The following is a 26,275-nucleotide window of genomic DNA, read 5'->3' as shown; positions in this document are numbered from 1 at the left end:
GCTAATGATATGCTAAGGCCGCTCAACCACTTGCTATGACATGCACTGACCACCAGGGGGCAGATGCTACAACTGGTAGGTTAGCTTGTTGCTGGGGTCTGGCCGATTGGGACTGAGCGAGATGGGCCGGACCTTGAGTCTCCCAAGGGTCTCCCTTGGGAGGGTGGGACAGCACTGGGGAGACCCTTGGGAGACTCAAGGTTCAGTCCCTCCCTGGCTGGCCAACCTCCCACATCCCTTCCTGGCCCTGATCATGCACCCGTGGGGTCCCTCAGCCTGGCCAGTGCCCTCTCGCAATCCGGGACCCCTCAGGGTGGCACATTGACTGTCAGGTAGTTCCATCTGTATACTAAAAGCCTAAGCGACTGTTACGGCAGAATGACCAGAACAACCTGTCACTATGATGCGCACTGACCACCAGGGGCCAGATGCTCAACACAGGAGCTGCCCCCTTGTGGTCAGTGTGCTCCCACAGTGGGAGCTCTGCTCAGCCAGAAACTGGGCTCATGGCTGGCGAGCGCAGTGATGGTGGCGGGAGCCTCTCTTGCCTCCGTGGCAGCACTAAGGAGCAGTGAGCTGAGCAAGCAGGTGGGCAGTAAGGATGAGGGATCCTGGACTGTGAGAGGGATCCTGGACTGTGAGAGGGCACAGGCTGGGCTGAGGGACACCCCCCCCCCCCCCAGTGCATGAATTTCATGCACCGGGCCTCTAGTTGCTCAATAAAAAATGTTGGTGACTATCAATCCCAGTCTTAAATGTCCTGACATTTTCTCTGCCCTCACATTGTATGACGACTCTCCTGTATCCTATATTAAGAGCAAGACCTCTGGAGCTTGACTGCCTGGCTTTAAATCCCCAACTCCATCTACGCCCAGGTATGTGATCTTGGACAAATCTAAGTTGTTTTATTTTTGTTGTACCTCAGTTTTATCAACTGTAAAATGGGGAGAGTAATGCTACCAACATCATCTATTGTTGTGAGGATAAGATGAGTTACTACATCCCCCTAAGAGCAAATGATTCCTTCTTAATGAAGACTCCCATGATCTCCCTATTTAAAATCACACCCTTAAAAAATAAAATAAAATAAAATCACACCCTTGCCTGTGTGTCAGATATTGTCTACCTCCAGGACCCCTCTCCAGCCTTTTCCTGCCTTTCTGCCAAGGGGCCAACCTGGATGGTCTGCATCATCAAATTCCTTTGCCCTGTGGTTTTCAGTTCAGTTTGCCCAACAGGGTTCCCTGGCAGAAGATGAGAGGTTGGGAGAAGGCTGAAGTACTTATTCCCTCAGCTCCCTTCTGTGGGGTTGTCTCAGGCTGGTGTAGGGCTGGCTGGGTCCCTTGACAGAGGGTCACTCCTCCTCTTAGGGATGCTCTCTCTGTGAGACCTTCTTCCAGGTTCCCTTTGGGCCCAACGGCAGGAGCATCCTCCCATTTACCAGATACGGGTTCCCTATAGCCTGTTCACACTTTTGTAAGTAGTCTCTTTTGCACAATTTCACAGGTCATTGCTCATGATCTTATTGTATGGCCAGGTCAGTGGACCATCAGAACTGGACCATGAGGAGAATATCCATATGGTAACCTTATGCTGTGGAATCAGATATAGCAATTCAGCCACAAAACTTGATCTATATGTGACATATGAACAAACTCACAATAAGGCCCTGCTTCTTAAAGAGAATATCTGGAACGGAAAGCTGATCAAGACCATGTGGCCATCATATCGACGCCTGGACCTAGCACTATAGCAAAACCATCAATCAGGGAGGTCTGACACGGCTCAGTGACGATCCATTTGACCTTCAAAGCCTCTAGTGCTCAGGGAGTATGTATTACTTGCCAGTAATGTTGGCCTTGGCTCAAGGTGATTCAAGGTGTGACACCATGACCTGTGGACCTGACCAGTTCAAACAGGCAAATTGGTTGCCATGGATTCTGACCACCAAGGACCTGGTTTAGGATATGGGTGGCTATTCTCTTCCACCAAACAGGTACCACCTAGACTTTTAAGGTTCTGATGAGCAACCTTCTCATGTGCTGGACTTTCCTGATATGATACAATATGACGATGGAACTACCTTTACAGCACTGCCTCCCAGCTGTGGGTGAACATGGAATTTGGTTCCAAGTGTGACTCAATGACCTGTGTATCTGACACACAGGTCATGGTGTCACACCTTGATGGTGTTGAGGCCCACTGGCAGAATATTGAGAAGTGCCATTTGTATGCCCGGAACTGTTTTGTACTCTAGATACAAGACCTTCCTTGCTTTCTCCTTGGACACAATGCCATCTGCATATGAGCGTTCATGATAACCCAAAACCTGTAGGCAGGGCAAAGGCACCCAGCCTCTGGTGCCACTGACAAGACATTCTTGCATATTAAGTACCTGGATCTCACCACTTTATGAAGATTTTCCTCCCATAGATAGGTAGAACCATGATCCACACCTGCTCAGCTCTCCTGAAGGAAATTGCTATGGGACAGCCAGGGTTCTCATTGCCAAGAAGGTTATTGTGACTCAAATCAGGTTATTCTGGATAACCACACAGCTTTGGACTGTTTGCTGGCCACGCAGGGAAACAGCCACATTGGCCAATGCCCCATGGTGCTTCTGGGCTCACACCGTCAGCCAAGTCAAGACGCCCAGGCAGCTACTGCAGGAGCAAGTCCAATGTCTTCGGGCTTCTCCTCTCTCTGAACTTGGGGCTCTTTTCCCAGGCTTGGCAGGGACTCCATGGCCTGATGGCCCTGGCCTCCACCAAGGGCTTCCCTCTTACACTGTCTCTCCAGCATTGCCCACAACGAGTGGAAGTCCCAATTATAAGCCCAGTTGATTTATTCCTTTTTTAACTTTTATTCTATCCCTGTTGATTTCTACCTCTACTGGGCAGGATGTGTTTGATGAGCCACTAGGTCAGGGAATGGACCTTGGAAAAGCAATTTTGATTATATCAGAAGATCCTGAGGGCTCACTCCATGTTCTAGCAATGAGACAGCAGGTGAGCTCCAGAGGGGGCTCCCTTCCCCAAAGCAGAAATGATTCCACGTGGTCTCCACTTCCCAGGGCCTCCAGGTGCCCTATGCACTGCAAGCAATTCCCCTGGTGCCTGAGCTCAGACCAGTTTTTCTTGACTTGCAAGACCGACTTCACACTTGCTGCAAAGAAGTAGACCAATGAGAGTGCGTGTGATAGGAGTTCCTCTCCTGCAGCACACCCCAGGATGTTTCCAGACATGCCCTGACCCCACACCTCTCTCCATACGGTGATGGGAGGTTGGGCAGAGAACCCAACGTCTCATTCACTGCCTCCCTTCCTCTGCTTCTAAGTTTCCCCAGTGAAGCCCCTGCTGGTGTTTTCTGATTTCTCTTTGAGCCTTTGTGGTCCTTGCCTTCACCCAGTACTCACACCTCTGGACCTCGGGGCTCAGTCCTCGGATCCCTTCTTTACTCCATCTCACTCCCATAGTGATGGCTTTAAATGTCATCTACTGTTACATGCCAGTGATTTCTAAAGTATCTTTGATACAGGTCTCTAAGCTAGGCACAGTCTCATCCTAAGGCCTCTGCATTGGACATTCCCCCCACCATGGATGCTCTTCCTCTGCTGTCTGTATATCTAACGCCCTTTCTTCCTTTAGCTGATCTGTTAAATATTTCTTTCTCAACGAGGCCACCCTGACTGCCCAGTTTAATATTTATAACCTGCCCCTCTTACTTGGCTCTACTTATTTTTCCATAGCAGGTGTCACTTTCTAACATACCACTTAGCTTATTTATTGTTAGAAATACAGTGAGCCCCCAGTATCAGGGGTCCTGGTAGAACACAAAGCATGCTTGGGAGCCAGCCAGCAAGGCAAATATCTTTACTCCTGCAGGAGGGTGTGCAGGCACAGGGTCTGGGAGTATGATGCACACACTGAGCATCACATAATGTGATGCACACATTATGCCTGATGCACATGATCTGTCCCTCACTCTTTTTTTTTTAAAACATATTTTTATTGATTTTTTACAGAGAGGAAGGGGAAGGGATAGAGAGTTAGAAACATCGATGAGAGAGAAACATTGATCAGCTGCCTCCTGCACACCCCCTACTGGGGATGTGCCCGCAACCAAGGTACATGCCCCTGACTGGAATTGAACCTGGGACCCTTGCAGTCCACAGGCCAACGCTCTAGCCACAGAGCCATACCGGCTAGGGCTGTCCCTCACTCTTGATTGGTCACAGAGCTTAGGCTCACACTCTTGCGTGATTGGCTAATTTAAAGGAGGGGTTGACCTTTGCCATTTCAAAATGGTGGCCTGCAGGGGAACTGCAAGTCACTTGACCCAAAATGACAGCTGCCTAAACTCCCTTCTTTGACAGAAAAGATTACTTGTTTATTCTCACAATTCCCCCCATTTCTTATTTAACTCTTTTCGTCAAACTTGGCTAACATTCATTGACTTTCCTGCTCTGCAGTGTCTAGGAGATTATTTTGCTGTTTGGTCAATGTGGTTTCAATTAACCTTTAGATAAGACCTCTCAAACATGAGATAATATAACATCCACTACTGTCATTCCCTTCCATTCTCCAAACCATTGCTAAATCGGAGAAAGGATCCTCAATCCCAGGATTCTCAGCTGACTCATTAGCTCGAGTTGTTAATCCCTGTAGGGCCTTAGTGATCGTTCCGCCTGGAGCTGTGTTGTCAGGGATGAATGTACAACACTGCCCGCCCCCCCGCCCCCAACATTACATACACTCCTCCTTTTCTGCCAGAATCATATCCAAGGCCAATCTATTTTCCCACATCATCCTGCTGGTGGCATATAGTTGTTCAGCTATACCTTCAACTGTGTCTTGAGTATAGGTAGCAATCCTTTGCTGGTTATAGTAACTAGGGGCCCGGTGCATGGATTTGTGCACACTGAAAGGAAATTAATTAGAAAAAATAACAACATGATATAACAACAACAAACACATGACATAAAAACAACATTGATAAAAACAATGACTGATAAATTGATTAAACTTATTCTAATATCTCCCTGTACATCACATTAAGAGTAAAAACACTTTCAGAGTGCTTGACTAATTTCCCTTGTGATGAAGTATTTACAACTTTAACTTTAAGGTCACTCGCTCTTCGAACTCAAGAGAAAGCAACATATAACTGACCATGTTTGAAAACGGGTTCAGGTAGGAATATTCCTACTCTGTCTAGATTGGCACCAGCGAGAGCTTTATATGTATCATGCATGTGCGAGTCAACGTTTATTTTTAAATTGCCAGTGCACGCCATATATACTGGCTGGTTGGTCAGACGGTTGGTCACTTAGCCTTTTATATATATAGAATAGATAATTAATCTGATCCACATTCTTGTTTATGGTGGACCACCAGAATAGGACAGATTCAAATCCTGCAGTGATCTGATTTCTAGACTTAAATTCATTTGGCACTCCTCCTGGAACCCCAATGGGATCTCTGTAAATATGGCGATCAAAGGAACCCCCTGGATTCTCTCTCTTCTTCCTAGTCTGTCTGTCCATTGAAAAAGGTTTATGACATGGCAAAGTGCAAGGGATAGCCAATTGTATCAGGGCGCAAGGCCACAAGTAATGGCCCCCCTCAATACCACCAGACATCAGCATGGGGTATCAACAGTGCAGAACGATTGGCTTCTGAGGATACTCGGCCATTTATGCATCTGGATAAATTTCCCATAAACTCTGAGTACTGTTCCCCCAACACCTTGGGAGGCAGGAGGTATAGTTTGTGTTGGAAGATGGGGGCTGGATCATTTTGAGGATTCCCTGCTCTTTACCTCTGTTGGATGGGAACAACAGGGAGAGAGTTTTACAGGAAGCGTTTCCCCAGGTGGTTCCTCCTGATACAGGGCAAGCACACTTTCATCTGTTACTGTCTGAGGTCCATCCAAATGAAAATGGGACCACTTGGGCCTCAAGCCTTCCTGCTGTGCAAGCGTAACAGCTGCCTTTATTTAGGGCACGTACAGAATATTTACTCCATTCCACCCAGGCATTCGTTCCCTTATATCCTATTATTTGCAGGGTGGTGACAGTGCCGAGGGGATCTTGTCCTGTGACATCTACTCCTAAATCTATTCCTAGCCAATCGTTTGGTTAAAGGCTGAAATATCTAAGTCATTCAAGTTATCTATAACCAATAACTTAACTGGGTAAGCATGATCTGGATTGTACACATTTCTCCAGCCCACATTGTAAGCCCCTGCAATTTTCCAGAGCCCTAAAGCAAATAGAGCCCAGGACATGATGGTTATTAAGACAGCTCACAGTTTTTAGCATTAATTTTAAGGGGCTATGTCCAAGTTGAGAGGTCTCCACCCGGAAAAGCTGGTAGTCTGCCCTTAACCTTGTGTGTGATGGATGCAACCTCGTTCTGCAGTCTGAACAGCAGTCTCTGTGGTAAGCAAGACAAGGTAGGGTCCTTCCTGGGAGGGTTTCAACTTGTTTCCCTCCCAAGTCTTGATTAGAACGAACGTAGTCTCCTGGTCGATGGCAATGAACTGGAAACTCAAGAGGAGGGCTTTGAGCCAGGAGGCCTTCTAACCTGAGAGACATTAAAGTAGAAGAGATACCCAGTACATAGTTCTTAAGAAATTGGTCCCTAGTCCCCATTGTAGGAAGATCTTGAGGCATTCAGGGCCTATTGGAATGACCTAAAGCTAATTCTAGGTCAAGAAAAAGTTTAACTGCCTTAGCTGGTTTGGCTCAGTGGATAGAGCATCAACCTATGGACTAAAGGGTCCTGGGTTCAATTCTGGGTTGTGGGCTCGGTCCCTAGTAGGGGGTGTGCAGGAGGCAGCCAATCAATGATTCTCTCTCATCATTGATGCTTTCTCTCTCTCTCCCTCTCCTTTCTTCTCTCAAATCAATAAAAATATATTTACAAAGAAAGAAAGAAAGAAAGAAAGAAAAAGTTTAACTTAATTTACTTCATTTGTCCTTGGGTATGGCCAGCAAATGACACTAATTGGATTTCTGCTATCTGTCTCCCTGAGTACATTGATATAAGCTATTTGCCCTCTGGTTAGGGAGGCAAAATGCAAATCATTTACTCTTAAGTGTCCTTGGTTTAGGGAAGATGGGACTTACTAGAACCATCTCAGTTTCCCTATTCTACTTATCCAATTAGTTAGAATTAACATTCCTCATATTAGCAATATGTTCACATTTTTAAGAGATATTTTAAATAAAATGCAAGACTTATTCATTAACAGATTCAAATCTATCCTCTAGATTCTCCATACAAGGCATACTCAGATTAACATTTCAGTATTCTGCTATTTCAAAATACCTTAATATTTAATAATTTTTACCATTTAACTCAGCAAACTCCAAAGTTTTAAGTTACCAAAAACTTTGCAAAACTATGTTTAGGCATATATATCTATCACTGAAAAGCTTTATCATAAATCCTTTATTTTAGTTACATCTATTTATTATGTCTTAACAACTTTGAGATTTTAAAGCCAATTATTATTACCTGAGGCATTTTCTTGACAAATTTTATAGTAGGGACTACTCACGGGGTTATTCTTTACAAAATGGGAGTGCTCCCCTCCCCCACTGCTATTTTACAGCCTGCTGGAGGGTACTTCTGCAAATCTGCTCCTCCCAGTGTTAGAAGCAAAAATCTGGGAATTGTACACCCCTGGGACCTGGGAGTCAACCTTGGATTCTCATTCAAGAACTGCCCACCATCATGGAAACATTAACCTTGTTCCCCAAACAATGGAGTCCCACCCTAGCCCGCATTGCTTACTTCCCCATGCCTGTAATCCCTACTTCCCCATGTAATCTTTGTCCCCAGCAAATTAAGTCCCCAAAAGATAGAAATCAGTAACCAAAATTACATTACAGACACACAGACAAAAACAATCTCACTAGCTAAGAGTTTCTGGTGGCTGACGCCCTGAGAGGGAAAGCAGGAAGCATCTCCAAGGTTAAGAATTCTTGGCAGCTGCTGAGATGTTCCTGCCATCTCTGCCACGTGTTCAGCCTTGCCACAAATAGCTGGGCTCCCCCAAAGTGGGACATGCCCCATCTTTAAACAAATTAAACTAAACAACAAAGAGACACAAAACATCAACAGAGCCACTCTTATACAGGTGCACACAACCCACAGACACCACGGAATCCCCTGCATAAAACAAAACAAAACAAACCACCGCAGCAGAGCAATGTCTCCTGTCCCTGGTTCGGGGACTGTGCTTGCACTGAGCCTCAGCATTCTCCCCAATGGACTATCCAGGGGAATGTATTCCCTAGGCCGAGAATTTGTTTCTCATCCTCAGAAAGTCCCTTGTGACTATGTGCGCAACCTCCCATACTGGAGATTTCTTGCACTGTGCTCAATCTCCCATACTGGAGATGTCTCGCACTCCCCGAGATCTGCTTCATCCCTCTCTGGCTGCTTCCCTTGTGGGAGAATGGAACTGCAGATCAGAACTCCGCACTCGCTTTATGTCCAAGACACATCCCAGTCACATATGCCCAACCACTGAGCAGTACAATCACCAAAGTAGTACTCAGTCTAATTCCCCACCTTGGCTCATGCATGAGGTTACCCATTGTTCTTGCAGCAGGCAACCACTGGAGGTTCTTTAAGCAAAGGACTCATAGGATCTCTCAGCTCTAGAGAAGGTGATTAACTCCTTCCTCTCCTGAGGGGCAACTGTGGAGGGAAAAAGTCCTTGGACAAATGCCTGCAGGAAGAGCACTCAAGGAACAAATTCTTCAGAGGCGGTGGCTCCAGTCGCTACACATGGGTATCTACTGCCACCATGTGGCCACTTTTCTATATGACATGCTATGGATTTTAGCTAAAATCGGAGGGGCAGGTTAGTCTGGGCAGTGAGAAATGGTTTCATTGGGACTGGGGCCAGGGGCAATGGGCAAGCTCCCACAGAGGAGCTGGTGTCCTGGGGGTGAGGTCTTGATCCGAAGAGGTGCAGAACCCTGAAGGGGACTGACTGATCCAGACATTCAGCCCTGGTTTGGTGACACAAACCAAAACGAGAAGCAGTCCTTGCCCCACAGCAGCGATCGCCAACCTTTCGGACCTCATAGACCACCAGACCGCTGCCCTAGAGGACCTCCTCGTCCAATGGGGAGACAACATGGAGATGCATTCGTGTCCCGGAATCCGCGAGGACTCCTGGGCCCAAATCCCATTTCTGCCACTTCCTGGAACCTCACTTCTCAGAGCATCAGTTTCCTCAGATGTGAAATGGGCCCAGAATAGACCTGCCCCTGGGGATTGTTGGGACATTGTCACCACTCAGTCTGTGACCCAGAGGCAGGCTGCCCAGCCTGCTCTGAGCCTCAGGAAAGAGGAGTCAAGCAGCCAGGTGCAATGGAAAAAACCTGGATCCCAGCTCCATCGCTGTCACCCCACTTGCTGTATGACCTCCCCTCTCAGAGCCTGTTTCACCAGCCATACAATGCGGAGTTTGGATAACACCACTCAGCTCTCTTCTCACTCTAACTGACCAATCCCCTTGGCAGGCCAGCCACAGGGGGTTATAGAAGAAGATCCAGAAAGCTCGCCTCTACCCATTCACATACCCACCCTGAGCATCAGCAAAGAGAGATATTAATTCAAGCCCCGTCCAACCACAGGGTGGCTGGGAGGCAACGAAAATGATGACGTGGAAGCTGGTGCAATCCACAAACTGCAGAGCCTTGCTCGTCACAGGGTGGTCCACGGACCAGTATCGACACCATTTGGGTTCTTGTGAGAAATGTAGACTCTCCTGTACCATCTGACCCACTGACTCGGACCTGCAGTTTAACTCAATCCCTAGGCGATTCCTACACACATTTGAAATGAGCTGGACACACCCTGGTCCGAGGCCATGGCTCTCAACCTTGACCACACAGAATGACCAAGGAGTCTTCAAAACTTGTGATGCCCAGGTGGCACTCCAGGGGGTCTCTGGGGTTGGGACCCAGACAGCAGAGGTTTGTAAAAGCTCTCCAGTGTAAACAATATCATAAAGGGAGCCACTTTAAAATGCCAGAGCTGCCATCCAGAGGAACTGCCTTATTCTTCAGAATGTTAAAATGTTAAAAACAGGGCACAATAACCTTGGGATGAGACCTAAGCAACCTTATGCCTTGCAAAAGAACATTTGCAATGATAATAAGAAAGCAGTTATGACGACTAGACTGATGATTAGTGGCCCAAAAATGAAAAACATTGTTTAGAATGAACATCACCATGTTCTATTATCTGCACCAACAGAAATGTCTTCGTTCTACTGATGTAATTTTCCCCTTCCCTTTCTCATAAATACCCACTGCCTTTGTCCCTTTTTAAAAAAATTATGTTTATTGATTTCAGAGAGGAAGGGAGAGGGAGATAGAAACATCAATGATGAGAGAGAATCATAGGTTGGCTGCCTCCTGCATGATTGGGGATCAAGCCTGCAACCCAGGCATGTGTCCTGACTGGGAATCGAACTGTGACCTCCTGGTTCATAGGTCGATGCTCAATCATTGAGCCACCACGGCTGGGTACCATTGATTTTTTTAAGTGAGTGAAATGGAGGGGGAAAGACACACGGAGAGAAACATCGATGTGAGACACATCAATTCCCACAAGCTCCCTTGACAAGAACTGAACCTGTGACCCTTCAGGTTCCACTGAGGAAAACGGTCTAGGGCTTATCTCCATTTTATAGATGAAGAAACAAAGAAGGCTCAACTTACCCCAGGCCACACAGGCAGGGACAGAATTGGGATTTGAACCGAGTTATCTGAATGTTTAACAGCTAGGCTTGCCCAGGCCCGGCAGCTCGGTTGGTTAGAGTGTTGTCTTGATATGCCAAGGTTTTGAGTTTGATCCCTGGTTAGGGCACAGACAAAGAGCAAACAATGAGTGCATAAATAAGTGGAACAACAGCAGTGTTTCCCCTCCCCCCCCCCTCAAAATCAATTAATAAAGAAATAAATGAAACAAAAGTACTAGGCTGGCCCAGTGGTCTTCAAACTGCGTTCCTTGGAGACCCAGCTCCTCAGAGGTAGTGGAGGCGCTGGGGCGGGGGTGGGTGGGCTGTGTCCTGGCCGCCCTCCATCGTCCCTTCTAGATTGGGTTTGACAAAGGCTTTCTGGAGAGACTGCTTCTTTGCTCGCCAGCCTGGAGCATCGTGGGTCACGTGGCGCTGCAGCCTCCCTGACAGATGTTCCCCCTCCCCACTGGCTGCCCGGGGGACCCCAGGAACTAATCCCCACGGGCGGAGGGCACAAAGGGCTTAGTGCTGGGTCTGCCAGCCCCTGGGGAGCCTGCGGCTCAGAGCCCAGGAGGCCATCCTGTCCCTGGAACACGGACCCCGAGAGGCCCTGGCCAGCCATGGCGGGGCCTGCACTGCCCTGCCCTTCCTGAGCCTTCCAGAGAGGTGAGGTGGGGCTAGGCACCCTGGGGGTCTGACGGGGGTGTGTGTGTGTGTGTGTGTGTGTGTGTGTGTGTGTGTGTGTGTGGTGTGTAGTGTGTATGTGTGTGTGTGTGTGTGTGTGTGTGTGTGTGTGTGTGTGACCGACTCCTCCGGTTGGCACTGAGGAATGTGGGATGTTCAATGCTAAAGTCAGGACAGACCTGGCAGACCAGACAGCTGGTCACCCTCGGGGGTTTCTGAGGGGCCTCCCCTTGCCTTTGAGGTGGGGCTTCATGAAGGCGAGGGCTTGCTTTGCCTGCTTGTCCTCCTAGCATTTCTCTGTCCCCTTCCTCTCTTTCCAGCCCCACCCCCCTCCCTCTCTCTGCCTTCGCTCCTGTGACTGAACTTCCCACGCACAGTGTCTCCTGGGCTGTGGACCTGAATCCCCAGCCAGCTGGGACCTTCCACGCCTTGGAGAGAATGAAGACCCAGGTGAGGCACGGCCCCACGAGGTTTGCTTCAAATATGAGCCTAGATCGCCCTCAGCACCTTCATCGTCATCACCCACACTCCTAGAGTGCGCACCCCTGGCCAGGAAGCTTGGAGTGCTTTAAGCCTCTTAGCTCATCGAGTTATCAAAACCAGGAACGGCTCCTCTTCCTCTTCACATCTCCAGGCCTCTGATCGGAGATCCCCAACTCCCTGCTCAGCGGAGCTTTCCTTCCTGTCGTCCCCGCCCCAAGGCTGAGCTCACGGGTACCTTGGAGCCCCCAGAGCTCTGTGCCCATGATCTGTCTCCCAGGGAAATTATCATGACAACACTAGCTACCCACGGGTGAGCGGCTTTCAGCATCGTCTCATTTACCCCTACCCAGATTCCGTGGGGTGTAGGACAAAGGCCATTCCCATTACGCAGACGAGAAAACTGCGACTCGAAGAGGTGAAGCCACTTGTCCAAAGGTAGTGAGGGCGGAACCGGAATCAAGTCGTGCTTCGCCTGGGCCCAGAGCCCAGTGTCTGACCGCTCCACCGTCCTGCTGGCTCCACAGGGGACAGACGCTGGCCAAAGGCACTGAGCCTCAGGAGGCAGCACGGAGCCCCGCACACAGCTTGCTCCTGGGGATTGTTTCTCAATGTGTGACTGACAGGAAGGGCTGTCCCAGAGTGGGCAGTGAGAAGGAGAAGGAGGTGAGGGTCTGTGGGCTGGAGACCACCCGGGAAGGAGCTGGGGTTGCTGTGTTAGGGGTGGGGGCTGGGAGAGCCTGGCTCTTCCTGAGCTCTCTCCTCTCCCCTCTTCCCTCTCTCATTCCCCCTGCCCCCACCCCAGCGAAGGGAGAGGGGAGAGATTCCTAGTGGCTATTGCAAGTCCAAATGTGAGCAGCTGGTGAGCAGCTTAGAGGTTAGATACTGGCTGCACTTTTGGGTCTACGGGAATAAATCCTGAGACTGGAGACAGACGTGAGACGAGGCTGGGCCCCAGAGGGCTACAAGTTGGGGGTGCAGAGGGTGGGGTGGTGCACAGCACAGAGCGACACTCCCAGAGCCACCATCTGCTGCCCACGACCTCAGCAAGTCATGTAGAGTCTCTGCACTTCATTCTTCACCTGAGCACGTGGAGCCGTCGGTGCCTGTTATTAAGGGGACTGGCAGCCCTCCCGCCAGGGCACCCCCACTGGCCCTGCCCCGTGGCCCTTTGCTCATGCTCAGAGGGAGCACTTTCAAACTTCCCCCCCACAGAAACCTGCAACACCGAGGTAGAGACATCCTATCTGGGATCTTTAACGGCTTCATTTTAAAAAACACTGAGGCATAGTTTACATGCACTAAAATCCACTTTTTTTTCGGTGTGCAGCTCTCTGAATTTTGACAAATACATACAGCCCTGTAACCACCACCATATCAAGATAGAGAATGAGCTCCATCACCTCCAAACGCCTTTCTGCGCTTTGCGGTCCACGCCAGCCCTCCCCCAGGCAGCCGCTGAGCTGTCTTCTGTCCCCATCGTTTTGCCTTTCTCAGAACGTTGTGAGAAAGTGGGGTGATGTCATCTGTCGCTTTGGAGTCTGGCTTATTTCCCTTAGCATGCTGCATTTGAGCTTCATCCACATCACTGCGTTCATCAGCAGTGCGTTCCTGTACTTAGCTGAGTCGCATCCCACTGCATGGATGTACCACAGTTCTGTCTATCCATTCACCAGTTGAAGGACATTTAGGTTGTTTCCGATCTTCGGAGATTATGAATAAAGAATGGCTTCAGTATGAGTACCACATTCTAGAGCTGGGAGATACTTCTGAAATCAAACGGGATTTCTAGATGTACAGTATCCTCTTTACAAATAGCCCAGCCCTCTCCAGCAGTTGAAGAAATGGAGGCCCCAAGAGGGGAAGGGATGTGTCTAGAAATACAACTGAATCAGGTAGTGGGGCTAAGATTTGAACTAAGTCTTTCAACTTGCAGGACGATGTAAAGTTCAAACCACATTTCCCGAGAACGTGCCAGTGCCAGGCGGAGTGCCAGGTGTTGTAGGCATAAAAGCCCCGGAGGAATGATCTTGGTGCTGGAGACCCTAGCCACCTGGTCGGGGCCAGACAGAGAAGCCAGGAGTTACCAGTGCAGGTTCCTGTAACAACGCCGTGACGAGTGCGCACAGAGAGGAGAGGAGCCTGGGGGAGAATGAGGAGGCTTCACAGCTGTCAGGGGCTTTCCCACGTTTGTGCAGTGGAAAAGGGCAGCCAGAGGGGAGGGCAGGTGCAAAGGCACAGAGGGGAGCAATGCAAGCTGTGGGAGCATCAAGGTGCAAAGGGGAGGAGAGGCAGGAAGGGTCCATGGAGTCGATCAGGGTCAGATCAGAGGAAACCTCTCTGGCCAGATTGTTTCCTGGGCACATAATAAGGGAACAGCCCTTGTTATGGAGGAGAGGGGAGGACTGACAGGGAGGGATGGACTAGAAACTCAGTGAGACTCTAAAGGAAACAGCTAGAAAACAGGTGCCAGTATGTGCAGACACTTGTATGTTTCAGAGACAGTGTACAAGCCAATGGGGGGAAGGTTGGTGCTGAGGTGACTGATTATTCATATGAAAAACAAATAAAATGAAATCCTTTCCTTACACTAAAACCAAACATGTTTTTGTGTGAAAGTATAGAAATCTATATTTAAGACCTCTGTGAAAAGGATTTCTTAAGCAAACACACACACACACACGCGCGCGCGCGCACACACACACACACACACACACACAGCAAACAAAAAAGACAGCGTTGATAAATTTGATTGGCAACAACCAAAACCATTGCAAAAGCCCTCTCTTCAAGAATAACAGTTAACAGGTCTTACAATGTGTCAGACAAGATGTACTTTATATATATTAACTCATTTAATCCTTACAAATTTATGAGGCAAGGGCCATTATCATCTCTGTTTTACAGGTAAGGAAGCAGAAGCACAGAGAGGTTGAGGGACTTCCTTAAGGTCACACAGCCAGGAAGTGGTTAAACTGAGATTCAAAATCAGGCAATCTGGCCACAGATTCACCACTACACTATCCTGCCTCTCAACAAAAGCTACCATAAACATAACATGAAAAGACATGCTATAAGCATAAGTATCTAGAACTTATAAAGAGCTCTAAGTGAAGAAAATGGAATAGGAAAAAAATAGGCAAAGGATAAAGACAATCCATTCACATAAAAGCAATTCCAAATATAAATAGAAAACACATGAAAAGACGTTCAACCTTACTACTAATAGAGAAAATGCCAATTAAAGGTAGCAATGAGAATCACGGTGGTGGAGTGTAAACTGGAACAACTTTGAGAGTGCAGGAGAGAATATGGTTAAGCTGAAGATGGCCATACATTACCACCCAGAAATTTCACTCCTACGCATAGTGCTCCCACCTCGAATGTATAAAATTGTCACGTTTGTAAGGAAGCCTGGCCCATCTCCATGCTCTATTCCACTATGAAGTATATTCATGTAGCAGCATACTCGACAGAAGTTGAAATGAATAATCCAGAACTATATGTATCAAAGTGGAAAAACATCAAGTGCAGGAGGAGAATACAGTAGGATAATATTCGTGTAAGTTTAAAAATGTGCAAAACAATACTACATGCTCTTGATGGACGCATAAACACAAAGAATAAAAGCATGCATGATGACAAACACGAAGATCAGAATGGGTGCTTCATGTGGGGAAAGGGGAGGAGACTGAATCTTGGGAGAATTCCACCTCCATTAGGTAAATCGGCTAGTAGTAGTCCAACAACTACTGTACTCGGGAGTGACTTGGATTTGCGCCATAACAGGCTTGTCCCAAGTGCCTTGGAGGGGACCTGGGTGAAGGGAGCTGCAGAAGGCTTCATGGAGGAGATGTATCACTAAATATACAGGAGAGAGACAGTATGCCCAGCAGAAGGAACAGGCTATGCCAGTGATGGGCAACCTTTTGAGCTTGGTGTGTCAAACTTCGCCAAAAAACTGAGCATAACTCGGGTAGTGTGTCACTTTGAGGAAAAAACATTATTTCGCAAATGTTTCATCCTCAGGAGCAGCAAATGTTTCATCCTCGGCATGCGGCCGCGTGTCATCAGAAATGGCTACGCGTGTCAGTGCTGACACGCGTGTCATAGGTTCGCCATCACTGGGCTATGCAAAGGCGCAGAGGTGCAGGGGTACATGCATGGCGGAGCTGTTGAACGGGTCATACTGGGAAGGACCTTGGTTTCCCAGGTGTGAAATGTATATATATATTGGAACTTCCCTGTGGACTTCCATTATGTCTGGGTGAACTTAAGGTATAGAAGGGGCCAGGGTGGGGGTCCCTCACTTTCCTCCCTCTGGCTGACTCCCATGGGAGCTGTGCCCTGTGTCTTCCCCATTCCAGGCTGGCTGGCGGCTCGGCCCGCTGAAAGTAAAAAAGAAGTGGCTTTTCCCAGCTTCCTGCAGCTTCTTCTTTCTGCTCTCTGTGCTCATGACCGGCTGCTTCCTGTGGCAGTACTACCTCCCCAAGCCGAAGACCGGTGAGTGCAGAGACATCCTCGAGTTTCTCCCGCCCCGTGGGTCCTTGTGGGCTCTGAGCTGCCACTCCTGATCCGAGGGCACCGTAAGATTTAGACTCAGAAGCTCTGGCCTCTTAACTGTGCATCTTGGGGCCAGTCATATGATCTCTCCATGCCTTGATGCCTTTGTGTATAAAATGAGGATCCTAATGCCAACCCCAAACTTGCTGGCTTCAAACAAAGTGATTCATTCTTTCTATTGGTCTGTGGGCTGGCTGGCAGTTCTGCTGCTGGTCTAATCTGAGCTCTCTCCAATGCAGTGGAGAGCTGGACCTCTCCCTCCATGTGGATTCTCCCTCTCAAGACCGCTATCCCAGGCCTGTCCAGGAGGGGGCAGTATTCCCAGGGAGCAAAGGCGCATTAAGGCCTAATTTTGGGAAGGCCCAGGATCAATATCATGTCCACCTCATTCTTTTGGCCAAAGCAAGTCACAAAGCCAGCCAGAGTCTAGAGAATTTACGGCCAGAGTGAACCTCCAGTCTTGTCTCGGTTCTGGGCAGTCTCAGGAAGGACTTGTAAAGAGTGCAGCTCCTCAAGGGGCTGGTACCCTCACCGCTCCACACGGCTCTTCAGGGGACGAGGGGAGGTCTGGGGGCCGTTGGGATGCTCTCCCAGACGGAGTCCTGCCCTGCCAAGGCCCACACCCTCTTCCCCGAGGTTCCAAGGAAGCCATACAGCCAGACCAAAGCAGGACGAGACCTGAGTCCCCCCTGCCCGGGCGCATGGCTCTGGTGATCGACTGAGTTCTCCCTGTGGTTTAGGCCTGACGCCGAAGTGGAGCCCCAAGTCCATTTCCCCACCCAAACACATAATCAGACCCGGGAAAGAGAGACCGACAGCACGTGGCTCAGCCTGCCCCGAGGAGATGGAACCTGACTAAGTCTGCTGACCACACGAGGGCGGGAGGTGGGCGGGCACGAGAGAAGGGCTGCCACTGGGAACTGTGGCCTAATGGGCATCTCGAAGGCCAAGCTGCAGGTGGCGTGCGTGGAACTGGCCCCTCTCCGCCAGGCACACTCTGCTCTTTGCTCCTTGACGCCCAGGGCTGGTCTCTGCACCCTGATACTCCCGGTGAGGCTGCTGCCAGCTGGGAGGGGTGGCCCCAAGGCATGGCTCTGGCCTTTGCTGCCACCTTCCCATCTCTTCTAGGATGCCCGCTAGACTCCTATCCCGATCGCTATTTCCTTCTCACCATGGGATATTCCCGGCAGGTTCCTTGGGACCAGAAGCGCCCTCTGCCCCCGTGAGGATGTGCCCCCAGCACCCTGAGCCTGTGCCCCTGGCACACCCTCTCCCCGTGCTGAAGGAGGCCCTGGAAAAGGTCAGTGATGACCCAGGAGGGTGTGTGCCAGGCCTGAGCGATAAAGGGGAAGGTCACTCTCTGCACTGGACGTGGCATTCATTCGTCATGTAATTTTTGAGCACTGACTCTGAGCTAGACACCAGGGACATGGCAGAAAGAAGATACTGTCCTGTTCCTAAGAAGCTACCAGTCTGGGAATGAAGGGACAGTAAAGATAATAAACATTGATAACACAGGGGTAAGAGTGAGGACAGGGAAAGTTTAGGGGACTGTGGTGGGGGGCACTAAGGAACTGACTTTGGGGTCAGGGAAGGCTTCTGGAGGAAGTGGTGTCTAAGCTGAGATGTGAACAGTAGGAGATACCCAAGCTGATGGACATGTGAATAATGAAGGAACTTGGTGGGGGAGGGGGGGTGGAGGTTGTGCTCCAGGTAGAGGGAACAGCATGTGCCAAGACCCAGAGTCAGCAGAGTAAGTACAAGGCACACACAAAGAACTATGAGGCAATTCAGTCTGGTGGGGCCATAGGTGGAGGGAGAAAGATGAGATTGGAGAGCCCGTATCACAGAGGCCACTGCAAAATAATTAAAACAAAACACCCCCCACAATATAACTGTTACCACTGAGGATGGCCTAACACTAGAGGGGGCTGTCAGCTGGCTCTAGTCTGTGCCTGTCAGACCCCACCCACTTGGGTCACTCACCTCAGGAGGCATGCAGACAAATGAAACGCGACCAGAGAGGTAAGAGCAGCAGCGTGGTGGGGGGATTTGAAACTGTCATCCGAGGAACAGCTGAAGGGAAGGAGGCAGATGATTCCACGGGAGAGAAGATGCAGGCCAGTGCAGAGAGGCACACTCCCTGTTGGCAAACACGTGGAAGGCTTTTGTGAAGGAGAGGGAACAGAAGGGTGCCATGTGGCTCTCGGGGTGGGGGGTCATGGTAATTAATGAAAAAGCAACCATGCACACCATGGCTGCCGTGTAGTGAGCACTTAGTATGTGCTAACCTCTTTATCAGGATACCTTGTGAATCACTATCAATAGGGGAGGAAACAGATTTAGAGACGCAAAGCTAGGGCGGGGGGTGGGGGGGGGAAGCTACAGGTAGACAGAGCTCAACTCAGGATTTGCAAAATCACTCAGCAAGGCGGTTAATTAAGAACAGGGGCTGGACTTAGCATGGGATTCTGACTCTGATTCCAGGAACCATTAGTCACTTTCATCTCTCATAGACTCAGTTTTCTCATCTGTAAAATGGGGAGAAACTAGCACTGACTTATTGTGAGGAGTAAATGAGACAATGTATGAAAATCACTTTATACTGTGCCTGGCACATTCTAAATGTCCAGTATACGTTAGCTGTTGTCATCATTACACTTTGTCAGTGCAAAGAATGAGGCATTTTCAATAAATGTTCAAAAGAGAACTTAGGGGCCTTCTAGAAATAGTGAATTCTCCAGCACTAGGGGGTCAGACTAGGCCAACTGGAGGTTTTCTAGGGTAGTGAGTGTCAACCTTTTTTATCTCATGGCACACATAAACTAATCACTAAAATTCTGTGGCTTACCGAAAACAATTTTTTTTTTTGCCTGACCGAAAAAAAAAAAAAAGGTATAAATTTTGAGTCATTCACACCGCATGACTATTGTATTGGCTGTTGTCATTTTTTTATTTGATAATCTAAGGGAAAAGAGGTCAGCGTCCCTGACTAAATAGTCAGATAGTGCATATTTTACTTTTTGGAGATATTGCAATTTTTAAAATTCTTGTGGTGCATGGGCTGAAAAATCACTGTTCTAGGGTATAAGACAAGGATTTGACTAGATCAATAGTTTTGGCCGCTCCCTCCCTTTACGTTTTGCCAAGGAAATGTTTCTTTGAACAAAAATCTCATGAGGAATCCCCACATATAAAACAGATTCTAGGGGAGCTGCTCTGATTGCAGCCAGAGTGGGGCCCATGGTATGAGAGCCCAAAGTCTGGAGGCTCACTGGGCTCCCCTCCAGCAACTGGGGCGGGGGAGGGGGAGAGGGAAGGGGAGCCAGGAAAGGCGACCTGTGTGCCAGGTGTGGTGTGGGCATGGGCAGGGTGTGCAGATGACAAGTGGGTGTGTCTCTGCACCCACATTCTGAGCCTCCCGCTCTTCTCCTGTAAGGTGGAGAGGATCCTGCACCAGGCACTGTCTGCCCCGGGGCTGGCGGCCATGTCTGCAGTTGTCATCCACAATGACACCGTGCTCTGGACTGGGAACTTCGGGAAGAAGAATGGCTCCGACCCAGCTTCTGGCCCCCCCGATGAGTACACCATGTACCGGTCAGCCGGGTGACCTGCAGGGTCCTGTGGAGGGATGAGGGGTGGGAGAACAGGGAGGACCTAGGAGGTAGGAGAACTCAAGAGAATAATGACTGGGGTTTCCAAGCCCCTTATTAAGTCTTGACAGTTTTATAGATGAAGAGACTGAGGTCCAGAGAGGACCAGTGAGTGCCCAACATCACACCATAGAGGTAACAGGTCAGGAAGGAATTGCTTCTGGAGAGCCCTTAGCCCCAAACCTCCCTAACTCCAAGAGGCTCCCTTGTGTCCCCTCCCTCCCTCACGTCCATGAGCCACAATGGAACCATAACCAGGTCCTGGGCTCTTGGCTCGGGTCCCTGTCAATCAGCAGCAGTGGCCCAGATGGAAGTTCCTGGGACATCCTGCTGCACACATCCCCTCCTAGGCGCTGCCTGCAGGATCCTTAAAGCTTACAATGCAAAGTGAACACATCTGCTCCAGAGATACTGTGAGGACTGTAGGAGTTCCATTCACATTGCACCTGCTACGGGCCAAGTATGGGGACAACAATTATACTTTGTCACTTACTGAGCACTTACCACCTGCCAGGTATCTTGCCAAACACTTTACGAGCATGCTCTTGTTCAATCCTCTCTACAACCTGTGAAACGAACAAGGAATCCGAATCTCAGAAAGTCTAGTACTTGCCCAAGACCACTTAGCCAGTGAGAGGCAGAGGTATGACCCAACCAGGTCTGTCCACAGTGGGAAGGGCCTGGGGGAAGGCCTGCCATTTGGGCAGATACTCAGGACTGTCCATCCAGCCCAGCCCTACTGCCTCTGGTATATTCTCAAGCATCCCAAAACCAGTTGTACAGAGGCTGGTGGATTTTCATCTGAGACATTAAATAAAGCGGATTCAGTGCTTTCCTAGAATACTAGAAAGTTGGAAGCCGGGGTGCAGGGTAGAGATGGGTTGTGGGGCCAAGAGTATGCTCTCTGCACCCTTGTGTCCCCAACATTGTCTAGGATCTCCAGTGTCTCCAAGATCTTTCCAGTCCTCATGCTGTACCGCCTGTGGGAGGAGGGTATCGTAGCCTCTCTGGATGACCCTCTGGAGCGCTATGCCAGCTCCTTCACTATTAACAACCCCCTGGGCATGGCATCAGCCCCCAAACAACAGAGCCTGATGGATGGGCTGGAGGAGGTGGGCCCAGCCCCAAGGCCTTCGCCCGTCACCCTCCGAAGGATGGCCAGCCAGCTCTCAGGTGAATGGTTTTGTACTTACCTTGCTTAGCCCCAAATAATTCAGGTGGGGGGAACGGAGGAGCGGGTTCTCATCCCGTCAGGCTGAGCCCACTCTCTGCTGTTTCCTGAACTGGCCAAAGTCTCCCCATTCTCACTCCTCTCCAGCCACACCTGCTGTGCCATGCTATTCCTCAAACATTCCAAGACCTTCCTGCCTCCGGGCCTTTGCACTTGCTGTTCCCTCTGCCCGAGACATTCTTACAGAAAAGAATGGCTCTCTCTCTCTCACCTTCTCCAGGTCTCACCTGCTCAAGGATCACTTCTGCAAGGCCTTCATCTGACCAAATTATTTTCTCTGTAGCATGAATGTGTATTTGCTTGTTGTCTGGCCCCTCCACTAACTCCACATAGGCAGAGACTTTGTTCATTACCGATTCCCCAGGACCCAGAACAGTTGTTGGCACAAAACAGAAGCTGGAAATCCATTATTGAATGGATGGATGGAGAGAACCCAAACCCTGTGGTTCTTCCAATAGTTGTCACAGCTAATAAACAGAAAAGTCCAAATGGTTAGAAAAGTCCAAAGCTGCCCTAACCGGTTTGGCTCAATGGATAGAGCGTCGGCCTGAGGACTGAAGGGTCCCAGGTTCGATTCCAGTCAAGGGCATGTACCTTGGTCGCGGGCACATCCCCAGTAGGAGGTGTGCAGGAGGTGGCTGATCGATGTTTCTCTCTCACCGATGTTTCTAACTCTCTATCCCTCTCCCTTCCTCTCTGTAAAAAATCAATAAAATATATTTAAAAAGAAAAGAAAAGTCCAAAGCTGTTTGGCCACTGATCTCAAGGATTTTATGGAATCAAACTGCTATCGATAGTTGATGATAATTATTTTTTGAGCAGTTGCTATGACCAGACACCATGCTAAGCATTTCATTTTACCGAATCCTCACATCATCCCTATGACAGAGGAATGATGTCCCTCACATTGCAGGTGAGGGGACTGGGGCTTGAGAGGTTACGTGGCTTCCCCACTAAACACAAGCAGGATGAGAGTCCATGCTGGACTATTTTTGTTTTTCAGGTGATTTTGTTGTTTGTTACCTTTCAACCCATGGAAGGTGGGGAGGGGGGCAGTGCACCCAATGACCCCCCATCCACCCTCAGCTAGCCCAGCAGGTCTGACCACTGCTCCTCCCCAGGGCTGCCCCGAAGGCTGCGATCCACTTCGCTGCTGTGGAGGGGCAGCACCCAGGAGGCCCTGAGCCTGCTCAAGGATGATGTGCTGGTAGCGGACCCGGGAACCAGGTGAGGAGTGTGCCTTGGTGCTCTGCCAAAGTTAGGAACCTCCTCAGGATACTTCCTCTCTCTCCCCCCGCCCCCCCAACCCCCCTGGAAAGAGACTGCATCCTCTCGTCCTGGGTGGTCAGAACCTGAAGAGACCTCGGGGGTCACTGAATACAAACCCTATTCCACAGCTGGAAAGACTGAGGCCCAGAGAGGGGTGTTACAGCAAGGCAGGTGCTGTTTGAACCTTGAGTTCTTTCCACTCATCAACTCAACATTGATTGTGCCCGGAATGTGAGATACAGAAGCAAACAAATCTACTAGAAACCGGGTTCCTCTGCATGGAGTTTGCATTCTTGTGAGTCAACAGTGAGCATTCTTGCCGAAACCGGTTTGGCTCAGTGGATAGAGCGTTGGCCTGCGGACTCAAAGGTCCCAGGTTCGATTCCGGTCAAGGGCATGTACCTTGGTTGTGGGCACATCCCCAGTAGGGGGTGTGCAAGAGGCAGCTGATCGATGTTTCTCTCCCATCGATGTTTCTAACTCTCTATCCCTCTCTCTTCCTCTCTGTAAAAAATCAATAAAATATATTAAAAAAACAAACAAAAAAAAACCCAAAAAACAAACAAACCAGTGAGCATTCTTATCCGTGAACAGAGAAACAAGATAAATAGAGATTTCGTCAAGTGCCATCATGGAAATAAATGGGATGCTGATGGGAGTGGATAGCTGGGGTGGCCACCGAGCAGAGAAGCCCAGCTCAGGGAGCGAGGGGCTGGACAGAGGACAGCTGGCACTCCCTGCCTCAGAGGCACCCTTCCAGGCCTGTTGGCCTTTTTTGGAAAAAGATGCCCTGTCTGTTTCTCCAATTGCTGAACCTCAGGCCCCACTTCCCCGAGGAAGAAAGGACCCAGGTGATGCTCAGGCATCGGCGTGCTGGAGTCCTCCTTTCAGCTGTGCCACTAACTTGCCCTGAGGCCGTGGAGGAGGCACTTAGCCCCTTGGAACCTCACCTTCCTCATCTGTAGGAAAGGGAAGTCAGGCCCCAGCCGGTTAGCTCCGTTGGAGTGTTGTCCTGTACACCAAAAGGTGGCAGGTTCGATCCCCGGTCAGGGCACACACCCAGGTTGTTCAGTCCCGGTCAGGATGCATATGGAAGGCAACCGATCGATGATTCTCACATTGATGTTTCTCTTTTTCTCACTCTCCCCCTTCTTCTCTCTAAAATCAATAAAAAACATAGAAAATTAAGGGAGGTTGGGCTAGAATTCAGGAATGTCTAAAAGGATTTGTGGATTTTCATCTGTCTGTGCCTTTTTGAAATTGCACCTTCTCTGGGAAAGAAGAGAGACCTCTTACCGACTGCTGGTGTCTGCATAGCTGGGAGAAGGAAGGGGAAATCCTGACCCCTGTTTCTTATCCTTAAACCACAAGATCGCTACAATTCCACCTCGCCCCCACCCCCCAAACAGTCTAAGACTCTAGTTTTCTGTTTAAGTAAATCATACTAAAATGTAAAGGATCAATAAGATTTGCTTTACCACTTGCCCAGCCCAGCTCTCCTCCTACCTGCTGTGTGACCCTGGACAAGTCCCTGCCCCTCTCTGGGCCTTCCTTCCTCTTCCCAGATGTAGAATTAGTGATCTGTAGTCTCTGATGGGTCTGACCATCTGGGATGCAGTGAAGGAAGTTCCTTCCCTGACCGATCCCATGAAAACTCTGGTGGCATTTCAGACAGTCTGAGCAGGTCGGAAGGGGCTGCTACTTAGGGCCTGGAAATGTTCATCCTGGGCTGCACCCCAGTTTCCACACCTCCCGTTCCAGGTGCCACTACAGCACCCTGGCCTTCTCGCTTCTGGCGCACGTCCTGGCAGCCCACACGGCTCAGGGTGACTACCAGCGCTGGATCTCCGAGAACGTGCTGGAGCCGCTGGGGATGGCAGACACGGGCTTCGACCTCACCCCTCCGGTGCGCGCCCGCTTGGCGGCTGGCTTCTACGGCAGCGGCCGGCCGGCCCCGCTCTACGACCTGGGCTGGTACCGCCCGTCGGGCCAGATGTACTCCACCGCCGCCGACCTGGCCAAGCTGGCCATGGCGCTCCTGGGCAGCGGGCCCCGGCGGCTCCTGCGGCCCGACGCGGCCAAGACGCTGCTGGCGCCGCTGCTGGCCTGCCCCGGCGCCTACTTCGCCAACGAGACCGGCACCCCTTGGGAGTTCCACGCGCAGCGGGGCTACCGCGTGGCGCGCAAGGACGGCGACCTGGACGGCTACGCCGCCACCTTCTCCCTGGTGCCGCCGCTGCAGCTGGGCCTCGTGCTGCTGCTGGCCGGGCCGCGGCCCCCCGGGCCCGACCTGGCGGCGCGGGCCTACGACGTGCTCCTGCCGGCCCTGGAGCGCGCCCTGCGGGAGGCCGAGCGCAGCCCCGCCCCGCCCCCCAGCGCGCGCCCGTTCGCCGGCTACTTCACCTTCGCCAACCGGACCTTCTACGAGGTGCGCGCCGGGCCGGCGGGCGAGCTGCGCCTGCGCCAGTTCGGGCCCCGCGCGGAGGCGCTGGTGCCCCCCGCGTTCCGGACGCTGGCGCTGCGCCACCTGCGCGGCCGCGTCTTCCAGCTGCACGTGGCCCGCGAGTTCCCGTGCGCGCTGCCGCTCGGCGACGCCTGGCTCTCGCTCGAGGCCCAGCACGGGCAGCTCGTCCACTTCTACCCCCTGGACCGCCACGGGCTGTCCCCGGGCTTCGACGTTCCCGGCCTGAACACGTACCGGGTGCTGCGGCTGCCGCGCAAGCCCGTCCTCAAGGCCCAGTGACCCGAGGCCGGAGCCTCCCCGCCTCGCCCTCCAGCGGAGCCCAGGGAGCTGACAAAGCGGGGTTAGGGCCCCGCTACTCGGAGGGTGGTCCCCGGACCACAGCCGGGTGGCGAACTATTCCTTATCCACGGGAGCGGAAGAGCCAAGGACAGAACCTTAGAATAAAGCATTTACATACTTTTAACTGCACGCTGACAAAGTACGTTACTTTTGTGTCTGTTGAATCTAAGACAAAATATGGGCTTGTGTTTTGTCTTAAAAAAAAAAATCAACCTGCGTTACAATTTACATAAAATGAAATGCACACATTATCAGGGTGGGTATAGTTTGGTAATTTTTACAAGTATGTATACCCACCACCATCATCAAGATATAGAACATTCCCATCGCCCTCCAAACGTCCTTCCTACTCTTTGCAGTCAGTCCTCTCCCCTGTACCCAGCTCCAGGCAACCACTGATCTTTCTGTCACTCTAGATTAGTTTTGCCTGTTACAGAATTTCATATGAATGGGATCATACAGTGTAGTCCTTTGTGTCTGTTTTCTTTTGCTCAGCATGATGTTTGGAGGTTAATGCGTGTCTTTGTGTGCATCAGTAGTTCGTTCCTTTTTATTGGGGAGTAGTAGTAGTCCATTCAAGGGATATATCCCAATTTGTTTATCCATTCACCTGTGGATGGACGTTTGGGTTGTTTCCATTGTGGCTGTTATTAAAAACAGCATTCCTAAAGAACAAACAAACAGCACACACACACACACACACACACACACACACACACACACACACAAGCATTCCTATATAACTCTGTAAATACATGCTTCCATTTCTCTTGGTTAACTATCAAGGTGTGTCTGCCATGCAGTTTTCCAAAGCTCTTG

General features: G+C 50.2%; 1 protein-coding gene across 1 annotated transcript; it reads left to right on the top strand.

The window, feature by feature from the left end:
• The first annotated feature begins 16,331 nt into the window (after nucleotides 1-16,331).
• Nucleotides 16,332-25,396, top strand: LACTBL1 (lactamase beta like 1). Its single transcript, XM_054721508.1, has 6 exons — nucleotides 16,332-16,440; nucleotides 17,691-17,800; nucleotides 19,940-20,097; nucleotides 21,088-21,326; nucleotides 22,506-22,611; nucleotides 24,415-25,396. Exons 1-6 carry the CDS (start codon nucleotides 16,392-16,394, stop codon nucleotides 25,394-25,396), a joined length of 1,644 nt encoding a protein of 547 aa, XP_054577483.1. The 5' UTR covers nucleotides 16,332-16,391.
• Nucleotides 25,397-26,275: the final 879 nt, after the last annotated feature.

This window comes from Eptesicus fuscus, chromosome 9 (genome assembly GCF_027574615.1).
Source record: "Eptesicus fuscus isolate TK198812 chromosome 9, DD_ASM_mEF_20220401, whole genome shotgun sequence".
Lineage (NCBI taxonomy): Eukaryota > Metazoa > Chordata > Mammalia > Chiroptera > Vespertilionidae > Eptesicus > Eptesicus fuscus.
This window is presented reverse-complemented; position numbering and strand designations above follow the sequence as displayed.